The following is a 22,117-nucleotide window of genomic DNA, read 5'->3' as shown; positions in this document are numbered from 1 at the left end:
GCCCCTTCTTCGCAAAATAAGGAGTTTGGACTTAATAATCACTAAAATTCATTCCCATTCTAAATCTTATAATCCTATGATCTCTCTCCTAGGAAAAATCCATCTTACTTATGCACAGATCTAGTCATTTCATTCCCTTAAAGAAATCTTCTGTATTTCTCTATCATCTCCATTCTAGTAGAAACATATGATACATATACACAAAAACAAAACATAAAGTAATGGATGTTAAAGGCATTGGTGGTGCTTTCTTTGACCACTTATTTTTAATCTTTCACAGTGCCTTATTCTTCAAAAGAAATATAGGATGTATTCTCTCATTTGGTAATTTAACAAACATTAAGTGCCTACTTTATTTAAGGCACAATTCTAGGTGCTATAAATATAAAGCCAAAGCCAAAAGGGTTTATCACAGAAACTCAATCAGAAACTGTCTAGTCTGTCTCATACCTGACCAAGAATCCCAACTACTAGTGTGTATGGCGAGTTCTTTTTTAGAGCTGGTAAAGGGAAAGCACTACCTTCAAGGAGCTTATGTTCTGTCTATCTTGAGGAGTATGCATATTTGTTGAGGAGACAAGATCAATACATATGAAATAGTTATCTAAGATAAATGCTGAAATGAGTATTATAGAGAAGTTAATATAGCAGTGAGGAGAAAATGGAGATCAAAATAGACAGTAGCAGACAGAAAGCTTCATGGAGGAGATGGGGTTTCCTCCCTATCTTATAATGCTTAGGTGATATTGCTGGTGGAGTTGTGAATTGATCCAGCCATTCTGGAGGGCAATTTGAACTATGCTCAAAGGGCGATAAAAGACTGTCTGCCCTTCGATCCAGCCATAGCACTGCTGGGTTTGTACCCCAAAGAGATAATAAGGAAAAAGACTTGTACAAGAATATTCATAGCTGCACTCTTTGTGGTGGCAAAAAATTGGAAAATGAGGGGATGCCCTTCAATTGGGGAATGGCTGAACAAATTGTGGTGTATGTTTGTGATGGAATACTATTGTGCAAAAAGGAATAATAAAGTGGAGGAATTCCATGGAGACTGGAACAACCTCCAGGAAGTGATGCAGAGCGAGAGGAGCAGAAGCAGGAGAACATTGTACACAGAGGCTGATACACTGTGGCACAATTGAATGTAATGGACTTCTCTACTAGCAGCAATGCAATAATCCAGGACAATCCAGAGGGATTTATAAGAAAGAACACTATCCAAAGAACTATGGGAACCAGAAATGCATTAGAAAAATATATGCTCGATCACATAGTGTGCTAGGGATATGATTAAGGTTTTAATGTTAAAGGATTACTCTACTGCAGATATGAATAACATGGAAATAGGTTTTGAACAATGATATATGTATAACCCAGTGGAACTGTTTGTTGGCTTTGGGAGGGGAGAGTAAGGGGGTATCATTGATCATGTTACCATGGCAAAATATTCTAAATAAAAATTTTTTTAAAATAATGCCTAGGTGATAGTCACACATAAAAAGGAATAAACCTGTGATTCTAATAACAACAGGGCATGGTCATTTGGGGCCTTGTTTTCTACTGGCCTCTGTTCATAGACTTACTCTCTGAGTCACATGCTCATTTTTCATGGGGAAGATTAGGGTTGTCTCCAAATATTGCTTCCCCTCGTTGGGCTTCTTCATGTTCACTCTGCTAGCTACAGGCTGGGGATTTGTTGAACAAAATTCTTGTTCCTTTAACAGCTTTGTCATCTTGACTTCTTAATATAATAATTCAAAGTTTTATCCTGGAAAAGTTTTTCCCACATGAATGTTTGCTTTCCCTATACCCATTGAAGGAGGAATTTTCTTACATGGTTTTGTTGTTGTTTTTTCTTTTCCCTTTGACAGTGAAAAACCCTTCAAAGGCTTTGCCTTTTATGCTTTACTTATGGTTTAACATTCAGCAACTTTTTGCAACTTAAATATGTACTTTAAAAAATATATTAGAACTCTATTGTTTTTTCTCTTGTTACCTTTTTTGTCTCTCTACTCATTAGATAATTGACCCAGCAAATATTTATTGAATGCGTACTATATGGAAGGTGCTCTGCTAAATGCTCTAGACAATATAAAGAGTAAATTCCAGTCTAATAAATTGATATTAGCTCATCCTTATTTTCCCAAAAGACTAAATACTGCTCAGCAGCCACCTTAAGATTCTTAAAGTAGTTATGGGTTGCAGAGGAATTCAGATTCTCTGTTATATATTTCCTCCTGCTTAGGAACCTTGTGGGATTATTATATTATTTGAATTAGGTATAAAGGGGTCCAAGAAGTTTAGCTTTGCATCTGAACTTCTGGATGTTTGAACTAACTACTGAATCTTATGAGATCCATTTATTATAAGTCAAGAGGTCTTGCATGCTTCCAAGAGCCATCATTCAGCATGTTAGAAACCAGCAGCACCAGAGAATACTGTGAACATTGGCAATGGCCCATGAATCTGACCTGTTTTGGCAGTCTGGTGGGAAAAGGAGGAGTGTTAAAATATAGATGTTCAAAATTTGGAGGTTTTTTTTTTTTTAATCTTTCTATGCCTTCCTGCTACAATATCCCATAAATTCCGCTTCTTCCTTTTGGTGCCTAGATTAGATTGAAATCTATACATATCTCTATCCATATAAGAACATTTACAAAAATAGAGCAGCTATAACTAACTCTAGGACATACATCAGCTCACATTTATGGACACTCATGTTAAAAGTAAATAGGTATAGGCTCCTTTTTATAGTTCACTGTGGTGATGAGCAAATTGAAGAAACATTTGAAAACCTGTAGAATTATATACCCTAAACATATTTAAATTGAGGCCAGAACACAGTATATGTATTTCTTTTTTTTGTTTAATTGTTCTTCTGGATATGATACTAGTGTGTGTATTTTGGGCTAACTGTTTGAATTTAGGATGGCAACATTTAACTTAGGAGTTTAAAGTTATTGTAGCATTATTGATTAGTGGTAGGGTTTGTTTTTTTTCTGGCACTGAATTTCTATCCACCAACTTCTAAGAACCCTGAAAAAGATGTCTGTGTTTTTTGTCAACATAGGAAACTCCAGTGAGAAACTTTCCTTCCCCACACCCCACTGATGCAGAATGCAAGGGAACTTTGACTAAGAAAGTAAATCCTAGGCATATGAGTTAAGTGACTTAACCCAGGGTCACCTGGCTAGTAAGTGTCAGTGATGAAATCTGAGCCAAAGTTATCCTGACTCTGAGCCCAACACTGTTGCATTATGCCATATTTCCTCTACTTTTATAATTTAGTATAAGTGAATTTCTTGGCTAGCGTTGCCTTGTGCTGCTTTATCAGTCTTTTATACTATACATTCCTGTATTCATTGCTCACATGAGATGCCAGGATAGACCTTAGAAAAATTTACCATAGCAGAGATTGCAGTTGTAAGGGGAAAATCCATCCAAAGCATATTTCATATTACTATTTTGTGACTGGTCTCACTGACATCTACAAAATGTCTAGACCTATGTATATGTATATATGTACACACATATATTCCTACATATATATCTCTATATATATTTATTTCAATCTGGCACACTGTTTCTAAGAAAACCTATAGTAGTAATATCAATATGTATATTCCTTTAAATTGCAAATGATTTACATAAATTATTTCATCTGAACTTTACAATAATCCTTTAAGGTAGGAGATAAACTTTAAATAGTATTTAGTGATTCAAAAGTGAAAGTACCTAAAACATCCATTTTTTAATAATATAAAAACAATGATTTTGTTTTGCTAAAATGAGTTTTATATGAGATAGTGTAAGTAAATTATTAGCAACTTTATTTTGGGATTGATGTATTTTTAGGAGAAGGGGAAGGATAGGTTGCTATGATGTATATGTATATGCCTGCTAAAACAATAGCTTTATCTAGATAATTATGGATATCTATCAATATCCATATATGATTAGAGAGATATCTAGCTATAATGAAAATTCCTTTTAGGTATGAATTAGACTCAAAAAGCCACAAAGTCCCTTCTAGTTCTCAAGCTTATTATTCAGTGATATATGTGCTTTTATGACTATATGTACACAAAATATATACAAGCCTGTGTGTTTGTGTTTTATTACTCTGAAATATATATTTTATATAGGGAACTTACACTAGAATACAGAATCCCAATAGGAATAACTCTCACTGTATGTTCTCTGAGGGTAGGCACTCATTCAATATTTGTTGGAAAGAGCTCCCTATGCCTTTTTATCCATTCTGTTCACTCCCATCTTTTAAGAGCCTGATTCAAAATTCACATCTCTCAATAAACACTCACTGATTATTCCTGCCTATCTCATTCTAATCAGTCCATTGTTCCATGTCTCCCTAGTATTTATGGATTCAAAATATTAATTTTTAGTCATTTATTTTTTTCTTTGTAATGTTCTCAAATCTTTGTGATATATGTTACATATCTCCAGCTAGACTATAAACTCCTTAAGGACAGGAACTTTCCCTTCTAAACCTTTGATCTTTCATTAAAACTCTGCTGGAATGGAATGTATAGAAAATATGAAGTATCACTCTACTTTGGGGATTCATCAGCTAGTTTCAGAGCAAGTTGGTGTGGTTGGAGTTATAGCCATGGAAAAGGGATTGCAGAGTTGAAAGGGTCATCAAAGTCATCCTCATCTGATCCAGATTAAATAAAAAAGATGATAACCCAGACTAGGGAGAGGGAAGCGCAACAATGAAGTACAATGACCAAATAAAATTAATGTGAACATGTATTGTACTCCCATTCCACTTCTAACTTCTTGCTATAGCAGCTCCCTTCCAACACCTTCTCAGTCTACTATTACATATAATATTGATTACAATATGATTTTATCTATTTTTAAGCAACTTGATAGTGTAGCCCCTCATCCTCCCAGCCTTGGTCCTATTTCCCAGGAAACTCAGACCAAAACTCAACAAAAATATTGCAGACCAACTTACTGACTAAGGGGGGAAAGTGGGGTGTAGTGAGTGTGATGCAGACGTAGATAATCAGGAACAAAGCATTAGCAAAAATTCATTAGTTGATATTGGGAGGTTGTGTGTTACTCTCAGAAGATTTATCTTCTAAATTATGTTTAGCTAAAGCTGATGAGAAAATTAATTTTCATTCCCAGAACACACATTCATTACGATGGCCTCAGTCTATTGGAGTGGGCAGCTCACCTAGGAATAGAAATTTACTGCCGGTAATTCAGAGGATAATCAATACATTCATAATCATTCAAAATAATAAATATAAATTATTTTTTGCCACTGTAAAATAACCATAATTTTAGCTTCTTGATGCTGTTTTAAAAACAAAACAAAAAAAAAAACAGAAAAAAAGTGGTCATTTTATTATAAAACAATATAGACACAGAACTTTTTTTTTTTAATTTTATTTTATTTCCCACAGCTCTGAAAGTGAATCTGGCTCACAGAGTGCTTGTGATCAGCTTGTAACACCAACAGCCCTAGCTGCCTGCACACGAGTGGACTCCTGCTTTACTCCGTGGTTTGTGCCATCCCTCGCTGTCTCTCTCCAGTTTGCTCACCTTGAATTCCATTTCTGTCATCACCTCGATCAGTTGGGCACAGGTACTCTTTACTCTGAGATAGAATGCAAACCTTTTTATCCTTCTTCCTTGGTGTTGCTGGTTCTGAATCACATTGTTCATTAACAGTGGTCCTGGAAACTTACTTCCAGGAAGTGCAAAAGAAAAGGGTTTCAATTTCAAATTGATGCCTTCTGTTGCCGGTGTTAGGAGCCTTCAAGGCCCAGAGTGCTGTGGTTGCCGATTGCCTTCCCCATGGGACTGAATATTTTTAGAAGTGCCATTCATTTTCCCCAGAACAGTAAGGAGCATTGCCAAGTCTGTCCAGCAGCAATGGCTGCCACCACATGAGGCAATAGGCCAGGTCCAGCAGGTGTTCCCTCTCTTTTCAAAAAGCCTATAGATCTTTTATGTTTCCCACCAATACTACTGAACTTAGTACATTTTACAGTACTCTTGAAATGCTTTAAGACTTTGGAGCTTCTGTAATGAGGATTTTTGAAAAATCTGCAAGAACTACAGGTTTCACTGTTATTCCAATTATGATCTTTTTGTTGAAGGAGATGCATCTGGTTTCGTTCAGTATGCTGTGTCATTGCATTAATGGCATGGACATTCCAGAAGGACTTCAGCATATTGCCTGATTTCAAATGCAGGAACACTGTCTGTAGGAGATGGACAAATACCTCAGATAACTTGAACAGTTTTACAAACTTTGATTAAAATTTTTCTACAATCCAAGAATAGCATCTGACAAACTAATGTTAGTTTTCACAATCAGATAGTTACTTGTAAATTATTTTTGACTGTACGCTAGCTTTCTAGCTAATGTGTTCTGATACCAGGTGTTAGAACTTTCAATTTAGGCACAATGGAAAAAGCAAAAATCAGATTAAAACCAAACACAGCTGCTAGTAAGCATATTGCCTTTTCAACCAAGAAAAGGGGGGCAGGGAGGGGTGTCAGCTGCTTTTTTTTTTTAAGCTTTCTTAAAGAAACCCCTGTTGATGAGAGTTGGTTGAAAAGTATAGTGCAATTCTATAGGACTATTCTTACCTTTTAAGGATTTTTTGCATTGATGAGTCAGTTTTCCTCTTGTAGACAGTAAGGGAATCATTGATTGGCACTGATAGGAGAAGAGAGTCTGCTTCCTGAAGATTCAGCAAGGCTTTCTTTTTTTTTTATTTTATTTAATTAGCCAATTTAGAATATTTTTCCTTGATTACAAAAGGCATTCCTTTAAAATTCAGCTTTCCTTTAAAATTCAGATATAAAATATACTTTCTAAAAAGGGAATATGTTATCTTAAACAGTAGGCTTTTGTTCTAATTTAGAAAAATTGAAAATTCAACTTTCTTAACTGTCATTTTTAAAAAACCCTTACCTTCTGTCTTAGAGGCAATATTATGTATGAGTTCCAAGGCAGAAGAGAGGTATGGGCTAGGCAATGGGGGTCAAATGACTTGCCCAGGGTCACACAACTAAGAAGTATCAGAAGTCAGATTTGAACCTAAGACCTCCTATCTCTAGGCCTAACTCTCCAGCCACTGAGTCACCTAGCTGCCCCCTCTTAACGATCATTGAATTCTTTTTATCCTACTCTTTTCCTTTCCCAGAGTAAAACGTTTGTTTTATAAACTGAAAGTTCATATATATTTCCCCACAATATATAACTGCCTCTTCTAAATGTGTTGTTTCCCTTGCTTGTCTGTTTTCTTCATAGTTTCACCACAGTACCTACAGCCATTCATCTCTGATAAGAATGTGCCAGCTGAGCTAGAATACATGATTCTCTCCTTCAGAGAACCACGCATTTATCTCAGGCAGTGGAATGATGGGTCAGTCTGTCAAGAGTTCCAGTTCTCCACTCAAGCTGACTGTAAACTTCTGGAGTGCAGAAATGTTACCATGCAGAGTGTGGTGAAGCCCTTCAGTATCTATGGACAGATTGCCGTTTCTAGCGAGGCAGCAGAACAGCTCCTGGACTGTACAGTGATTGTTGATTCGATATTTGTAAACTTGGGGCAGCATGCAGTTCATTCTCTAAACACGGCAGTACAAGCTTGGCAACAGGTACGCGCGTTCCATCGCCGTTTCCAAAGTGACCGTGTTTAATTTTCAATTGGATGCTATGTCAGATGAGTCAAAACCAAACTCCAATGTGACAGAATGAAGCGGATGGGCAGTGGAATATTTGGCGCCTGCTTCCACACTGGCAAAGCAACCCACATGGTTTTTGAAAACTCTAGAGAATATGGGTCCTCTACACATGCATCGGATATTATGCCCACATTTTTGTGACTAATGTGCCACATCTGTGTATAAAGTACCCTATTCTCCAGAATTTTTCCAATTACTTTATAGTTTCAGCTTGCCAAAGTTCCAATCAGACTACTTAGTGTAATCTCAGGGACTGCTAGCGGAATGAAAAGCTAGTTTGGGTCTTAAAGATGTTGAGCACTTTGGGTTTTCAGAGATGCACACAGGGTGAGGATACAGCGTGGCGTGCTCTCTTGTGTCTGTTAACTGTCCATTCCCCCAATGTACCGTGGCAGGGCTGACTTGTATTAACCAAATAGTATACCCCATTGCTTCTTTATGATTTTTTTTTCCTATCACATTTAGATTTTAATGGAAATAGGGCACCTTCAGCTCCCAGTAGCATGTAACTGATTTAACTGTTTCATGTGACAGTAACTCAGATTTCAGAGTATTTTTGTGTCCTTTACTCATTTTAATGTAATTTTTAATATAAAGTTTTTTCCCCCTTGGTTTTGAGACCAGGCAATTACTTCCCTAATATTTTTGTATGCAGCATTTGAGGTTTCATTCCCCAAATATAAGGTCCTTCTGTTCAGCACTGATCTGAGGAAGCCCTTCAATTCTCTAACATCCAAATTGTCATGGGAGCAAATCATTCTATTTATATGCATGAAGACCTATACAAGGCTGAGGAATTAATTATCTAAATGGCACTACAATAGCAAAGTAAAAGAAGATAAAGCATCTGCTTTATATTAAAATTTCTTTTTTAAGGGCATTCCATGGTTTTCTTGTTGCAGAGGACATGCGTAAAACAAGAGCTAGTGTGATCTAAATCTTTACAGCTGGTTCAAATAGCAATGTGAAAAAAATCTTTGTAGCTCCAATTTCTGTTTTTTTGTCATATTCTGAACAATGCATTTAATAAAAAACAAACATAGAAAATATAAAAGAGTCATTGATAGGGCATTTAAACCCAGGATATTTTTTGCTTAGCATCAGTGCCTGTTATAAGAAGGCCCATGTGTGGCAACTACTGCAAAATGGCCTTCAGAAATATTGGTTTCCTCCCAGGGAAAAGAATTCTCTTAGACACAGCTATACATATAAATAAAATATGGTGCATAAATATTTAAATGTTTTAAACCACATCAGAGTGTGAATGACTGACTGACTAACATGGTGCCTTGAAGGAGTATTCTGAGTTGGAAAAAAATTGAATTGTATATTTGATTAAGTAGAGCCATATGTCATGTAGTATATTGCTGACAGGTACATTCTATGAATAGTTGGTTCTGATTTATACAGGGATTTGGCAATGTTAACATGAGCCACAAGAGGATATACTTCTGTAATTGTTGCTGTAATTTTCTCGTTTCCTCCCATGTCAAGGGTACTTGCCACCATGTTCTAATATGGTGGGCATCTAACCTTATGTATTTTAAGTAAATTTAAAATGTACTATTTTGAAATCACAAGTCATTTGACATGGAAATAGACTCATGAAAAGTTCTTAAAGTCATTCTTTCTGAGATGTTTTGTATATGCTTTATCTGCATTAGAGGGGAAGTGCAGTTTCCCAATCACAGGGCTATTATATAGCCATGTGTGACTGCTGTCAACCAGAAACATGAATTTAATAAGCAGAATACATGATCTGAGTTTCTGCATATTTGTACTGAATTGATAGCTGAGATAACTAATTTTTTAGATGATGCAGATGGGCCAGACAATTGAAGTGTGAAGCTGTTTAGCCTTGCACCTTCAGTAGTTCAAGATTAACAGAAGCTATCACCAAGGTCTGGTTTTCCTAGCTATGCATTCCTTTTCTTTTTCTCTCTTTTGATGTATTATTTGTGAAACAAGATTAAACTCCCAAAATATCAAATACAATTCACTTTGCATCTTCAGGTCAAACTTGAGCAGATTAACACTCAAAGGGTATTTTTAAAAAGATCAAAAATGTGTCCATCTATTTATTTTATATAATGCTCTGTCCCACTTGGTTACAAATTAGTCTCTGACATTCTAAACTCTACCATGAGTATTGGTACTGTAAATAAATGAACTTTTAATTATCAAATTAAAGTAAGCACCCTCAGGTTCATTCAGAGTATATGATATCACATAAAATGCTCAAAAAAATTGTATCCTATATCCAGCATTCCAAGAAGTGTTTTAAAATGTTACACTTACAATGAACTCCACAGATGAAGAGTCAGTACAGTGAAACAGTTCCCTAAAGACTTTTTGTATTTTTTAGAAAAATGTAAATAATCCCCTTGTGCTCTTTAATTTACATTTTTTCCAAAATCCCTCATCATTTATTAAAAGGTCAGTTGTAAAGATAAGGAAAGCAATGAGATTTTTTTCTTTCTTCTTTTTTTCATAGCCCATCTGGAAGCTCAGAGTTACCAATAGATAGAACACTAATCATTACTAAAATGAAGTTTTGAATCCCAGGACTTCTAAGAAAGCCAAGACATAGAGTCACATTTATTTTCTCATGTTAGTTTTCAAGACTTGAGGGAAAAGACAAATGTTTAATAGCAAGAGTTTGATTAACAAGTTCATAAGAAATGTATGCTTGAAAAAACAAAGTGACTGATCACATGATGAAATGATGAGAGCTTAGAATAACTAATGTATAGCCTTATTAACATCTTCACAATATCAGGAGAGATCAACATGCCCTCCTCTACCACAGTGGGAAAATCTTTGTGGTGAGCTTATAGGAGAACTTGAGTAAGAGTTTCATAGTGTATACAAGCATGGATGGATTGTCCTCAGCATCCTTGGAGGGACCCTTACATCAGTGAGATCATACATCTATTGGAGCATTGGAAAAGGACAACTGGATTCTGAAACTATAGCTACTGATGAAAAGATTATAGTAGAGAGAATTTTCTGTTGAGACTTTTTCTCATCATTTTCATCTCCAGGTGGTCACTAGTACCCTCTAAAGAATAATGTTACTTATAATACTCAATGGCAGGGGACATTTCCAGTGGACACAATGGCCAATGAAGAAAAAAATTGAGCCATTTCTAGAATCCCTTTCCCACTGAGGTTGCAGATCTAGATTATGACTCACCCTCAGATCATTAGGCACAAATTGACTCTTCTGAGAGTTCCTTGATGGGTTGTATGAAATTGGATTCCTTGGATTAATCTTAGTCTCAGCTTTTTTCTGAATTCCATCCCTCTAGACTTCTGGAATGTGAGATCTTGAAGTGGGCCAAGTGGCCCAACATCTGCTATCCCATTCCTATTTCGTGGAACTGAGGGAGGGAAAAGGAAGAGAGTGTCAATAAAGTTTCAGGCTAACTGGCATAGCAATATCTTGACAGTAATTTAGGTTTTCAGCAAAAAAAAAAACAAAACTAGAGAAAAATTGGAAATAGCTTTGTCAAGATCAGTTAGATGAGTGATTGTAGTGAATGAAAAAGCATTTATAGCATGCAAAGGATTGAGCTTGTCTTCCCAATGGTGGCAAGATGGTAAAGTAGGTAGGAATGGAGGACCCTTCTCCATAGATAGCCATTACATTTCAGTGATTAGTATTTTAATGGTATGTGGCTTGTTTGACATCTGTGTTCTTCACCCAATTGTTTGCGTGTGGAAAAGGACATATGTGTTATAGTGGACCACATGCTCAGTCCTGGGGCTGTCAAATACTAATGCAGTCTTCACACTGAGAGACAGTGCTTTGCTCTGGTCAGATCTCATTTGTAAGCACCATTTTTTAGAAAGAATTTAGATAATCTGGAGGAAATCTAGAAGAGGATCACCAGGATGGTGAAGCATCCCAAGGACAGACAACCTGAGGCTTGCTTGAAGGAGCTAAATATGTTTAGCTTAAAGATGAGAAAATCCAATGTCAGATAGAAGAGCCAGTAGTGAAAGGGCTCTTGGGAAGAAAAAAAGCTGGAAGTATCCTGCTTGGCCACAGAGAGCAGAACCTAGAGCAGTGGGTGATAGTATAAAGAGATAAATTTAGGCTTGATATGAATGAAAACTTAGTAATAATTAGACCTATCCAAAATTGGATGAAGTTTCCTCAAGAGTCTTCTTCCCTCACTGGAGATCTTCAAGCAAAAACTAGCGTCTGGTACACTTTAAAGAAGATTGTTTTCTTTTTTCCCTTTCATTATATAGTGTACTAGATACGTTTGGAGGTCCTTTCCAACTCTGAAATTCTCTGATTTAGTTCACTTCATAGGGAGGGGCTGTTAGTTCCTCAAAACAGCTCAACACTTTGCTAAAATCCACTGATTTGCTAATAACTGTTGTCCATCAGTTAATGGATGTTAGCTGAAGCATGGTTATTCAAAGGAATGTCACTCGGTAAGACTGGCCACTCTTGAAAAAAAATGCCCCTAGACCTGAATAGTCTTGCAAACTCAGCCCCTGAGCAGCACCGGAAATCTGTAGCTTTCTCTCCATTTGTCTCTCAGAGGAATTACATTCACACGTTCACACTCCCTTCATAAAGGATTGGAGGGCTTTGTTACCCAAACAAGCCCTGCTTTTGAAAGAGTACACACGGCCACTTTGGTGGGGGATCTGATGAAGAATGCGGACCTACTCATCCTTACTTCTAGTGCACTGTTTGAAGAATACTGGCCCACAGAGCTTTTTTTCCTTGCCTTTTTTTTTTGTAGCATGTTAATTCACTTGAAGAAACCTCAAAAGTTCAAGAGATCTCATTGTTCTTTTTTATTTTTCTGTAGTGTATGATTTATTTTGCAGGAGTATAAATCAAAACATATTCTTGGAACATTTTGGATCTCCTTAAGGTGTGGTGGGGGGAGGTCTGTGGGGAAAGGGGGGCCCTGTATACCACACACTCACGCTTATGCTTGGGAATATAGAATATTTTGTATACCAGAGCTAATGACAACAGATCTTTTCATGTTTTTTGCGTTGTAACTATCGCCACTGGGCAGACAGCTGCCAAACATCTTGCAATTAATCTGATGCACGTTGGCTTTCCTCTTCTTTTTCTTTCAGAACCAATGCCCTGAGGTAGAGGAGTTGGTCTTCAGCCATTTTGTGATCTGTAATGACACACAGGAGACACTGCGGTTTGGCCAGGTGGATACTGATGAAAATATTCTGCTGGCCAGTCTCCACAGTCACCAGTACAGCTGGCGTTCTCACAAGTCCCCACAGGTATTTCAGAAAGTCTCACAAACACGGTGATTGTTAAAGCCGGCTGTTCATGTATTCTGTGTTTTTATGCCTGTGTCCAGCTATTTCTTTTTAAATCTCCCTGGAAACCACATGGTATAGCAATATCAGACACAAATGTTAAAGAAAAAATCCCAGTAAAATTAAAGGAATAAAATGAGGTGCACATAAAAGACCATAGAAATTCAGAGGTCGAAATGGAACCTTAATTACTCTAAGAAAAGCCAGCCAACAAGAGGGATAATAAGCAAATAAGCCACAGACCCGGAAGTGGCACTCACCTCAAACCAGGGATTCCTGGGAGCTTGTTTTCTTGTCTCTAGGGAAGACTGATTCTGTGGCAGTGTTTGGGACTGTGCATGGCTAGGACCTGAAGTTTATGCAGCCGAGGAAAGGACTAGCCCTAGTGTCAGGAATGCTGCATTCAAATTCTACCTCTGACTCCTTCTTCTATGAAAATGGGCAAAGCACTCACCTCTTAGGGCTCCCCAGGAAACTCTCCGAGGCTCTAAGTTACAAATGAGCTGCTGATCTGAATCCCTGCAGGAAGTTTCCACACCAGTGAAATCCCATGTCTAGATCCCAAAGCCTATTGGCTTCAATTAAGCCAGTACTCAGTGTTGTGACTTGAAGTAAAAGAACTCTCAGGAAGACCTCGAAGCATGCCGTTCTCTTTAGAACTCCAGTTAGAAGGAAAACTATGTGTGCCAAGCATGATTTCTTCAAGGGATGAACGAACCTTCCCTTTCAATCCAAGAAAGATGAGGAAGAGGGCAGCTTCAGACTATATCATGCTCTTATTTTCAGTGCAACAGGATACTGTTTGCTGATCTGGGTCATCAGGGACTTTACAAAAAGGTCGCTGTCCATTGTGAAGAAGACAGTCATGTTCCCATCTCGAATCTGATAGAGCCATGTGTAGGAAGATTTGTAAGCCCTGCCTTCTGACTTTTTATGAAAAAGACCTGTTTAATTCAAATTGACTTAATAGGACATTAAACTAAAATAAATCTTTTTTTTTGTTTGCAAAGTGCCTGCCTACAAAGTTTTCCTATATGATTTGATAATATACTTGCATTTTTCCACATCTATAGGTCTTTAATTTATAGTTTCCTCTATGTGATGTTTTTAAACAATTTGCCTCCTGTCAAAGAAGGTCTTCACATAAATATTTGATGTTTGTGGTGATGGGGTATTGATGGACATATAGAGAGCCTCCATGCTGTGTCTTCGGTTGTTTAATATTGCTGCGCAGCACAAGTACTTAGCAAATTTCAGGCCATGAGCCAGTGAAAAGTCAAGTGGAAGAAGATTGATTCCACCTTCAGTCATTTGGAGGATGAAAAAGATAAGTTTAAATATCTTTCTACAGTCCCAAATCATCTATGGCAACCAAAAAGGAGGAGCAAACAAAGAATGAAGAGCTGTGACAGAATGACTCCAAACTAATGAAGAGAACAGTGTTATAGGAAGTTAGCAAGAAAAAAGTGTTATTATGATTACCATTCTACACTATTCCTAATGCAGTGGGCTTAAAATAGACTTTTATGTCTTATCTCATTTTATCATCACAAAATCTCTATGAAGTAGATGGGTATTATTCCAATTTTATAGATAAAGTAATTGAGACACAGAAAAGTTGAGTGGCCAAAGTAAATTACAAAAAAGTTGTGTCCAAACTAAATCACCCAGATGGTGATGGAGGTGGATCTAGAACCAAGGTATTCTGATTCTCAGAATTCTCTTCACCACTCCTCCACTCACTTCTTTCTGTTATCTAATCTTGCTTTTTCAGGTAGGCTGAAGTCAAATTTTGAGAGGAAGGCTTCAAAAGCTAAGTATGAAACATTTACTAAGTTCAGTGAAAGTATGAAGCCTTTTGAAGACTCAATGGTTTTACCAAAAGCACCTAAGAACATATTCAGTCAGCACTGACACTGAAATGAGAGAGAGCCCACAATTCATCCTTTTTAAAAAAAAATATCTGTAGCCATACCCTACAGATTCACTGCCCTGTGTTTCAAGATGTTTTGTAGTGAGTGTAATGAATGGATTCTACTATGAATCAGAATTGTGGAAAATCAAGAGCTTCCTAACATCTGTGTTATGGAAGGCAAGCTTTAGAACACAGATTTAAAGGTGGAGGAGACCTTAGAGGCCATCTAGTACAAACTCATTTTACAAATGAGAGAACTGAGGCCCAGGCCCTATGCTGTATAAACCCTGGAAGCTAAGAGGCTGCAATAACTACTGGTAGAATTTCTTGCCTCACATTCTGCTACATCAGGAGTTCTTTACCTTTCTTCTGTGTGTCCACCATACACCCCTTTGGCACTCTGGTGAAACCTAAGGACCCCTTCTCAAAATAATATTTTTAAGTACATAGAATAAAAGACCTAGGATTATAAAGCAAACCAAAGATGTTTGTTAATTGTATTGAAATCTAGGTGATTTCCCCCCCTCTATCCAAATTCATAGACTCCTAGAAATCTTTCCAGAAATCCACTAGGCATACATGAACCTCAGGTTAAGGACCCCTGTGCCTCATCCCAATGAGAGATCACACTAAGGTGTGGGGAGAAAAATAGAGAAGGAAAAAAAAAAGAATTCCTTGGTTATTAGTCCATTCAAAATCTGGGCGAGGGTACTTAACTCCACTTAGCAATGAAGCTTATATTCCTGAGGTGTTTTGTTTTTCTTCCAAAGCATCAAGAAAGCATTGATGACACCTGGAACGGTTTCAGAAGGGTTAGGATATCTTAGTTGCTAACAACTGTGTAGGCCCAACAGGGATGGGAAGAAGACACACATGGACACAAGTGATTTAGAAATGTGAGCTGAGCAGCCAGAAAGAAAAACCTTTCACAATCAAGGAGCCATGAAACTCTCCTTGTAGCTTCTCGCACATGCTCTGAGAAAAAAAAAAAACACTTAGAATGCTGGATAATGCACAACTATTTCTTGCCTAAACAAACAAGGGTGAACAAAACAAAAATGTTTTTTAGAGAAGTCATGAAAATATTCAGCTGGACAAAGCCAATGCCCAATCACATCACATCCTTCTGTATCAAAGGTTCTTTATTAGACGACAGAAAAAATTGGCCAAGAGTCATAGAATTAGAATGTTAGAACTGAAAGGGGCCTTAGAAATCCCAGAGTGAGTTTTTTACTGAAGAAGAAACTGACAGTGTTGCAAGCTGGGAGAAAGTAAGCAACTTGCCCAAGATTCAAGTTAATACATTTTTCTGGTTTATGGTGCCTCAACCCATTGTTGCAAAAAAATCTGGCTGTGGCACTGACATCCTGTTATAACCTGGAGTTTCCTGAATTTATAGGCCTGCCTAATTTATACTTCAGGACTTCAAAGATGTGTCTGTCATGTTAGCACCTCACCTCTGCTGACAAGAGATCACAAACTGCTCTGTAACTTATTCAGCAGCTCCCCAGAGCTAGATCCTTGTTGCCTCTGGGATAAAATAGGGAGATCCCTCTGCCAGGTGTTTACACAGCCTCGCTATAAACTACCTTTCCAGTTTTGTCTTACCCTGCAAACTGCATCATAGCCAAACTTAACTACTAAGCATTTCCCAAATTTGGAGTTCTGTTACCTGTCAGTATGCTTTCATTCCAACTCTGCCCCGTGTCTGAAGTGCACTGTCTTCTCTTTGCCTGACAGAATCCTGAACTTCCTTCTAGGCTTAGCTCAGATGTAACCTTGGTAAAGTCTTTTTTTTTTTGATCATCCTAATTACTAATGGTCTTTCCGTCTTCAAATTTCCTTGTAGTTCATAGAACCTTGGGATTAAACAATATTAGGAATGTTCTCTAGTCTGGATGTGTAGTATGGAGCAGAGAAGACTCAAATTCATCAAAGCTATATTTACATATTGGAAGGGTTTCTTTGAGGAGAGGGACCTAGACTTGTTTTGTTTCTACCTCAAAGAAAAGAGCCAGGAGTAATAGAGGGAAGTTGGAAAGAGGCAAATTTAAATTCAGTGAAAGGGAAAATTTTGTTATAGTTAGAACTATCCAAGAGTGGAATGGACTGCCTTGGAAAGTAGTGAGTTCCCTTTCATTGGAGAACTTCAGACAGTATGACTGCTTGTCAGATATGCTATTAAGGCATTATTTGCATATGAATTGAACTAAATGGTGCTGAGGTTCTTTCCAATTCAACACTCAAATTCTCTTATTCTGGTTCTATGAAGTAATCAGTTTAAGGAGGTAGATAATGATAAGAATATAAATTTCAAGTTGATTTTGGATCTCTTTAGATCTATCAAGTCTTTCAACACAGACTACCTAGATTAGACTTTTATCAGTTTCCTTCAAGATTAGATCTAGAGTTTCTGTAGTCTGAAAGCACAGGGGTAGGACATTTTGAGAATTTTTAGAAAGCATCTAACCTTTGTTCCTGCCTGGTCTGTGGCCAAAATTCTTTCCTACTGACTTAAGAATCTTTTCTTTTTCCTTTTTGTCAAAGCTTCAGATAGATGATTTTAAAATATCTGCTGCTGTAGGACTTCTAGCCAGGGCTCCAGTTGTCATTGTCAGTGACCGATGTGTTAGCTATAATTCAAAGCTATTCTCAGTATACATCTGTATGATACAAACATTCTTCCTTGCCATCATCAGTTTGTTTCAGAAAACATTTATTAAATGAAAGAAAGAGAGAGAGAGACAGAGAAAGCATTTGTTAAATGCTTACTCTATACCAGGTACTGTGTTAAGTGCAGAGATTTCACATAAAAGTAAGCAAGACAGACTTTATATCTAAAGAGCTTACATTCTAATGGGGAAGATGACTCACAAAGGTGTCCTGGAAATCAGACATAAAGGGGAGGGGGGGAGTTAGGAGGAGGAAGATTATGAAATAAGGCTTGCCTTCATTCCCAAATGGTAGTCTTGGGGATGGAGTCAGTAGAGGAGGACCTCAGGGCAGATAGCTCTCAAGAGTAATAAGTTAGCAAGGAAGAAATACAGAGGGAGAGTCTAAGTATTAGTGAGCCATGTACACAGACAACATTTTAAAGAAAGGTATACCTGAGCTGAGCCTTAAGGGAAGAGAAGGTAATTTATTTATCAGAGAAATACAGGGCGAGAAGGAGCTTCCTACTAGGCATGAAAGCCAGAGGACAAAATAAATCAAAATAAAGTTGAAAAGGTAGACTGGAGCTAGATTATAGAGGGCTTTGAAACCTAGCCTGAGTTTATATTTAATTCACTAAGTTGTGGGAAACCATAGAACATTTTTAAACAGAGTAGTAATGTGGTCAGACCTATGTGTCACTAAAATTTTCACAGCTGTGTGATGGTTTTAAAATTTGAAAAGAATATAGTAATGGAGTCTGCTTAATAGTCCAGTCAAAAAGTAATGAGTAACTGAATAGTTCTTGGAGAAGTAGGAGTAGAAAGGAAGGGGTAATGCAAGAAATATTTCAAAAAGAAAGAAACAACCTAAATTTTTTGTGTAAGAAGGTGTAGCAAAGATAACTGGATTCAAACCAAAGAAACTAGGAGAATAGAAGTAGGAAATTTAGAAAGGAAAAGTTTTGGTAGAAATATAATGAGTTTGTTTTATACATATTGAGTTTGTGATACCAACAGACAACTAACTGGTTGGTGGAAATAAAGCCCAAGGACTTTATTGTTGGGACTCAAAATACTCAGCTCTAGCTTTGAGAGCATGGAAGGGAAGAGTGAATTAGATAAGGGAAAGTTGTATAGAGAGGTAAGGGGGCAGGGGGACAGTCAAAGACAAGGTTCTGGTAATACCAACACTTTCGGGGCAAAATGAGAGAGTGACAAATGAAGGAGACCAAAAAGTAATCATAAGAGAAATAAGAATGAACAGTGAGTGTCATGGAAAGCCAGAGGTTACTAAGGAGAGTGGGGAATAGTGGAAGGGTGTCAAGTAGCATTAAATACTACTAAAAGATCAAAGAATATGAGGACTGAGAAAAAACCATTTGATCCAGAAATTAGATAATCATTTAAGACTCATCTTAAACACCACCTTCTACAGGAAGCCTTTCCTGATGTCCCTAAAGTGCTACTGCTATCTGCATTAGATGTTTCTATTTCCTTTTCACTCACTGTCTTCTAAACCCTATGCAGTCTGACTTCTGACACTATTATCTAATTGAAATTACCCTCTCCAAAGTTAAAAATTATGTCTTTGACAAATCTTGTAACTTGTTCTCAATCCTCAGCCTTCTTAATATCTCTGCAGTCTTTGACATTGTAGATCACCCTGTCCTCCTGGATACTCTCAACTCTAGGTTTTTGAGATGTTGCTCTCCCCAGTTTCTTCTCATACCTTGAGTGCTCCTTAGTCTTCACTTAGTCTTGGTCTATACCATGCTCATTGGCTTTCAGTAACTCCTAGAAGAAAACTCATTTTCTTCTCTCTCTCTCTTAGTGCTCTCCTTCACTCACATGGTTCAGTGATCCTACCTATGCAGTAAATTCCCAGATCTAATAATCTTTCTCCTGATCTGCAGTCATACATCACCTATCTCCTTTTAAACATCTTGAACTAGATGTCCTATAGGCAACTGGAGCTATCTTTCCTCTATGACCTTCTCTTCTGCATTTCCCTTTTATTGCCAAGAGTATCATCCCTGGGGTACCGGAGGGACATCTTCCCAGTCACCTCAATTCATTAGTGTCTCCTTACTTTTACCTCACAGAGCTAGTCAGTGTCCAGATCTTATTATTTCTACCTACACTACCTACACTATTACTCATTTATTTGTCTCCTTCTCCCACTCATATAGCCACAACCCTAGTTCAACCCCTCATCATCTCATGCCTGAACTATTGCAGTAACCTTCTACTTGGAGTCCTTGGCTCAGGTTTCCCCACTCAGACTCATTCTAATTCTCAGAGATCAAAGTGAAATTCCTAAAGTTCATGTCTGACTGTCTCCCAATGTTTTTCTATCACCCCTAGATGCAAATCTAAAGTCTTGTGTTTGTCATTTAAAGCTCTGCATAATTTGGCCCTTTCCTGCTTTCTACTCTTTTATACTTAACTTCCTTTCACTCTACAATCCAGTTACAATGGTATATTTGCATATGTGAAGAAAGAGAGGATAAGAGATTAGAAGGCCTAGTTTAGAAATTACTAGTATTGAAATGACTTACTATAAGATTATGAAAGAAGGATGGGGAAGTCAGAACAGGAGTGGACATGGTTCAAAAAAAGAAGATACATAAAGATCAAATCAAAAATTTGCATTTCTAAGATATATGTTCCCACACACATAACTCTCTATAGTACTGGTACATGGAGGAGCATATTGCTAAGAATAATGGAAAAAGAACCAAGGCTTCTGTAGTTTATTCATAAAAAATTAATGTTGGAATTTTTTTGTGCTAAAGGTAGCAATGGCAGATGGGCCAAAAGTCCAAAATTGATTATCTTTGTCACTTTGTTTCTGTACTATTGCAGTAACCTGCTAACTGTTTTTTTAAGACCCCCACTCCCAAATCTTACTTAGTGGAACTTCTCTTTATAAAAGAACTATTAAATGAGATGGATAGATTAGATTGTCTGGAAAACTATTAGCCCTCAATTCTATATCCTAATACTGAAACTCAAACTCATTTGGAATTTCTTAAAGGCCATAATCTGAAGCCCTCAGGATTCAAAATTCCTATACATTCTCCAATACTTATACCCATATTGCCATAAACATAGCCAAAAATATATATTTTAGTGTTAAAAATTAAGTTGAATTATCTTTGTCTTCACGCCATGTGATTCTGTATATAGAGTACCATTCCTTAATCATTTGACAGAGCATTGAAAAGAGATCCTATTCTCATATATTTAGAGCTAAAATTAACCTTAGAAGTCATATAAGGATCAAAGGATCAAACATGGAGAGCTGAAAAGGATCATCAAAGCCCTTCTACTTATAAAGAAATGCATTCTGAGAGAGATTAAGTAACAAAGGCCACATAAGCACAGAGTGGCTGAGGTAGAATTTGAGTTCAGAATTTCCACAGTGTTACGTAGCTGCCTCCAACTTGTTACTTCCACAGAAGATGCACCAGAACCCAGAGAAGCACGATTTTGCCCAAGGTCACATGGGTTGAAAGTCTCAGAGCTGATATATGAATGCATTTTAAGAGTTTTGTCAGCATTTTGCTTAGTCAAAGGAAATCCTAGTTTAAGGGTTCTATTGATCTGGACCTTTGATTTAATCTGTGTGGGGTATTCCTGTGGATGAACTTTCCCTGTACTATGCAAATGAGCAGCTCCTCTGTAACATATAATTTTGGACCATTGCCTCAGGCACTGAAAGGTTAAGGGACTTTTCTATGGTCACATTAGTGACACAGCAACTAGTATGTGTCAGAGCCAAGACTTAACCCGCCAGATCTTCTTGAGGCCAAGTTCAGCCCTCTATCATATTCTTTTATGGGGTGTCCCCAAAGTCTTTAATAGCTTAAAAATATATTAAGACTTTGGGGGCACCCAGATAATATGTGTTGGCTATGGCATATATGTACATGTTCATGCATGTATATCTTTTATATGTATATACCTATATATGTGTTTATGTGTGCATATATAGAGAGAATTTTTATTGATTTTAGCCAAGCCTTGCACTAATTAAGCCATCATAAAATAATGATGTGCCTTAGGAGGGCACTAGAAATATACTTTAAATGAGAAACAGGCTTTAGGAATACTTAGTGTTCAGCTGCTGAACTATTTACAAAGTTTATGATTTTTTATCATAGACTATAGATTTATAGCACAATTGGTAACATTATGTAACCTGTACTTTAAAAAAACACAACTTTATTATATGTAAAGTTTACCCTAAATATTTTCTTCTCAAAATTATGGAAATATTTTCCCAGAAAGCTATAGTATCATCCTTATTATTGTATAGGTCACAGCTGTCCGCAACCAGTAATTCAGTTGTGGAAAAAGGAATTTATGCCTTTGCTCCCCAGTGGCAGTAACAGGCTTCTTTTTATTGTTACTGACATTAAGATGGCCAAAATCAGCAATGAGGCAAACACTTCTTCAGACCATCTGGCAAGGATTTTAATCTAAAATA

General features: G+C 37.1%; 1 protein-coding gene across 8 annotated transcripts in view; it reads left to right on the top strand.

Annotated features, from left to right (window-relative positions):
* VPS13B (vacuolar protein sorting 13 homolog B) overlaps positions 1–22,117 on the top strand; it is a 1,055,144-nt gene that overhangs the window by 936,225 nt on the left and 96,802 nt on the right. For all 8 annotated transcript variants that reach the window (XM_056820764.1, XM_056820763.1, XM_056820760.1 and 5 more), the window contains 3 exons: positions 5,442–5,623; positions 7,304–7,653; positions 12,856–13,017. In XM_056820764.1, the coding sequence (XP_056676742.1) occupies positions 5,442–5,623; positions 7,304–7,653; positions 12,856–13,017 (694 nt within the window). The remainder of the gene's footprint in view (positions 1–5,441; positions 5,624–7,303; positions 7,654–12,855; positions 13,018–22,117) is intronic.

The sequence above is a fragment of the Monodelphis domestica genome, chromosome 3, assembly GCF_027887165.1.
Source record: "Monodelphis domestica isolate mMonDom1 chromosome 3, mMonDom1.pri, whole genome shotgun sequence".
NCBI classification, from domain to species: Eukaryota; Metazoa; Chordata; class Mammalia; order Didelphimorphia; family Didelphidae; genus Monodelphis; species Monodelphis domestica.
This window is presented reverse-complemented; position numbering and strand designations above follow the sequence as displayed.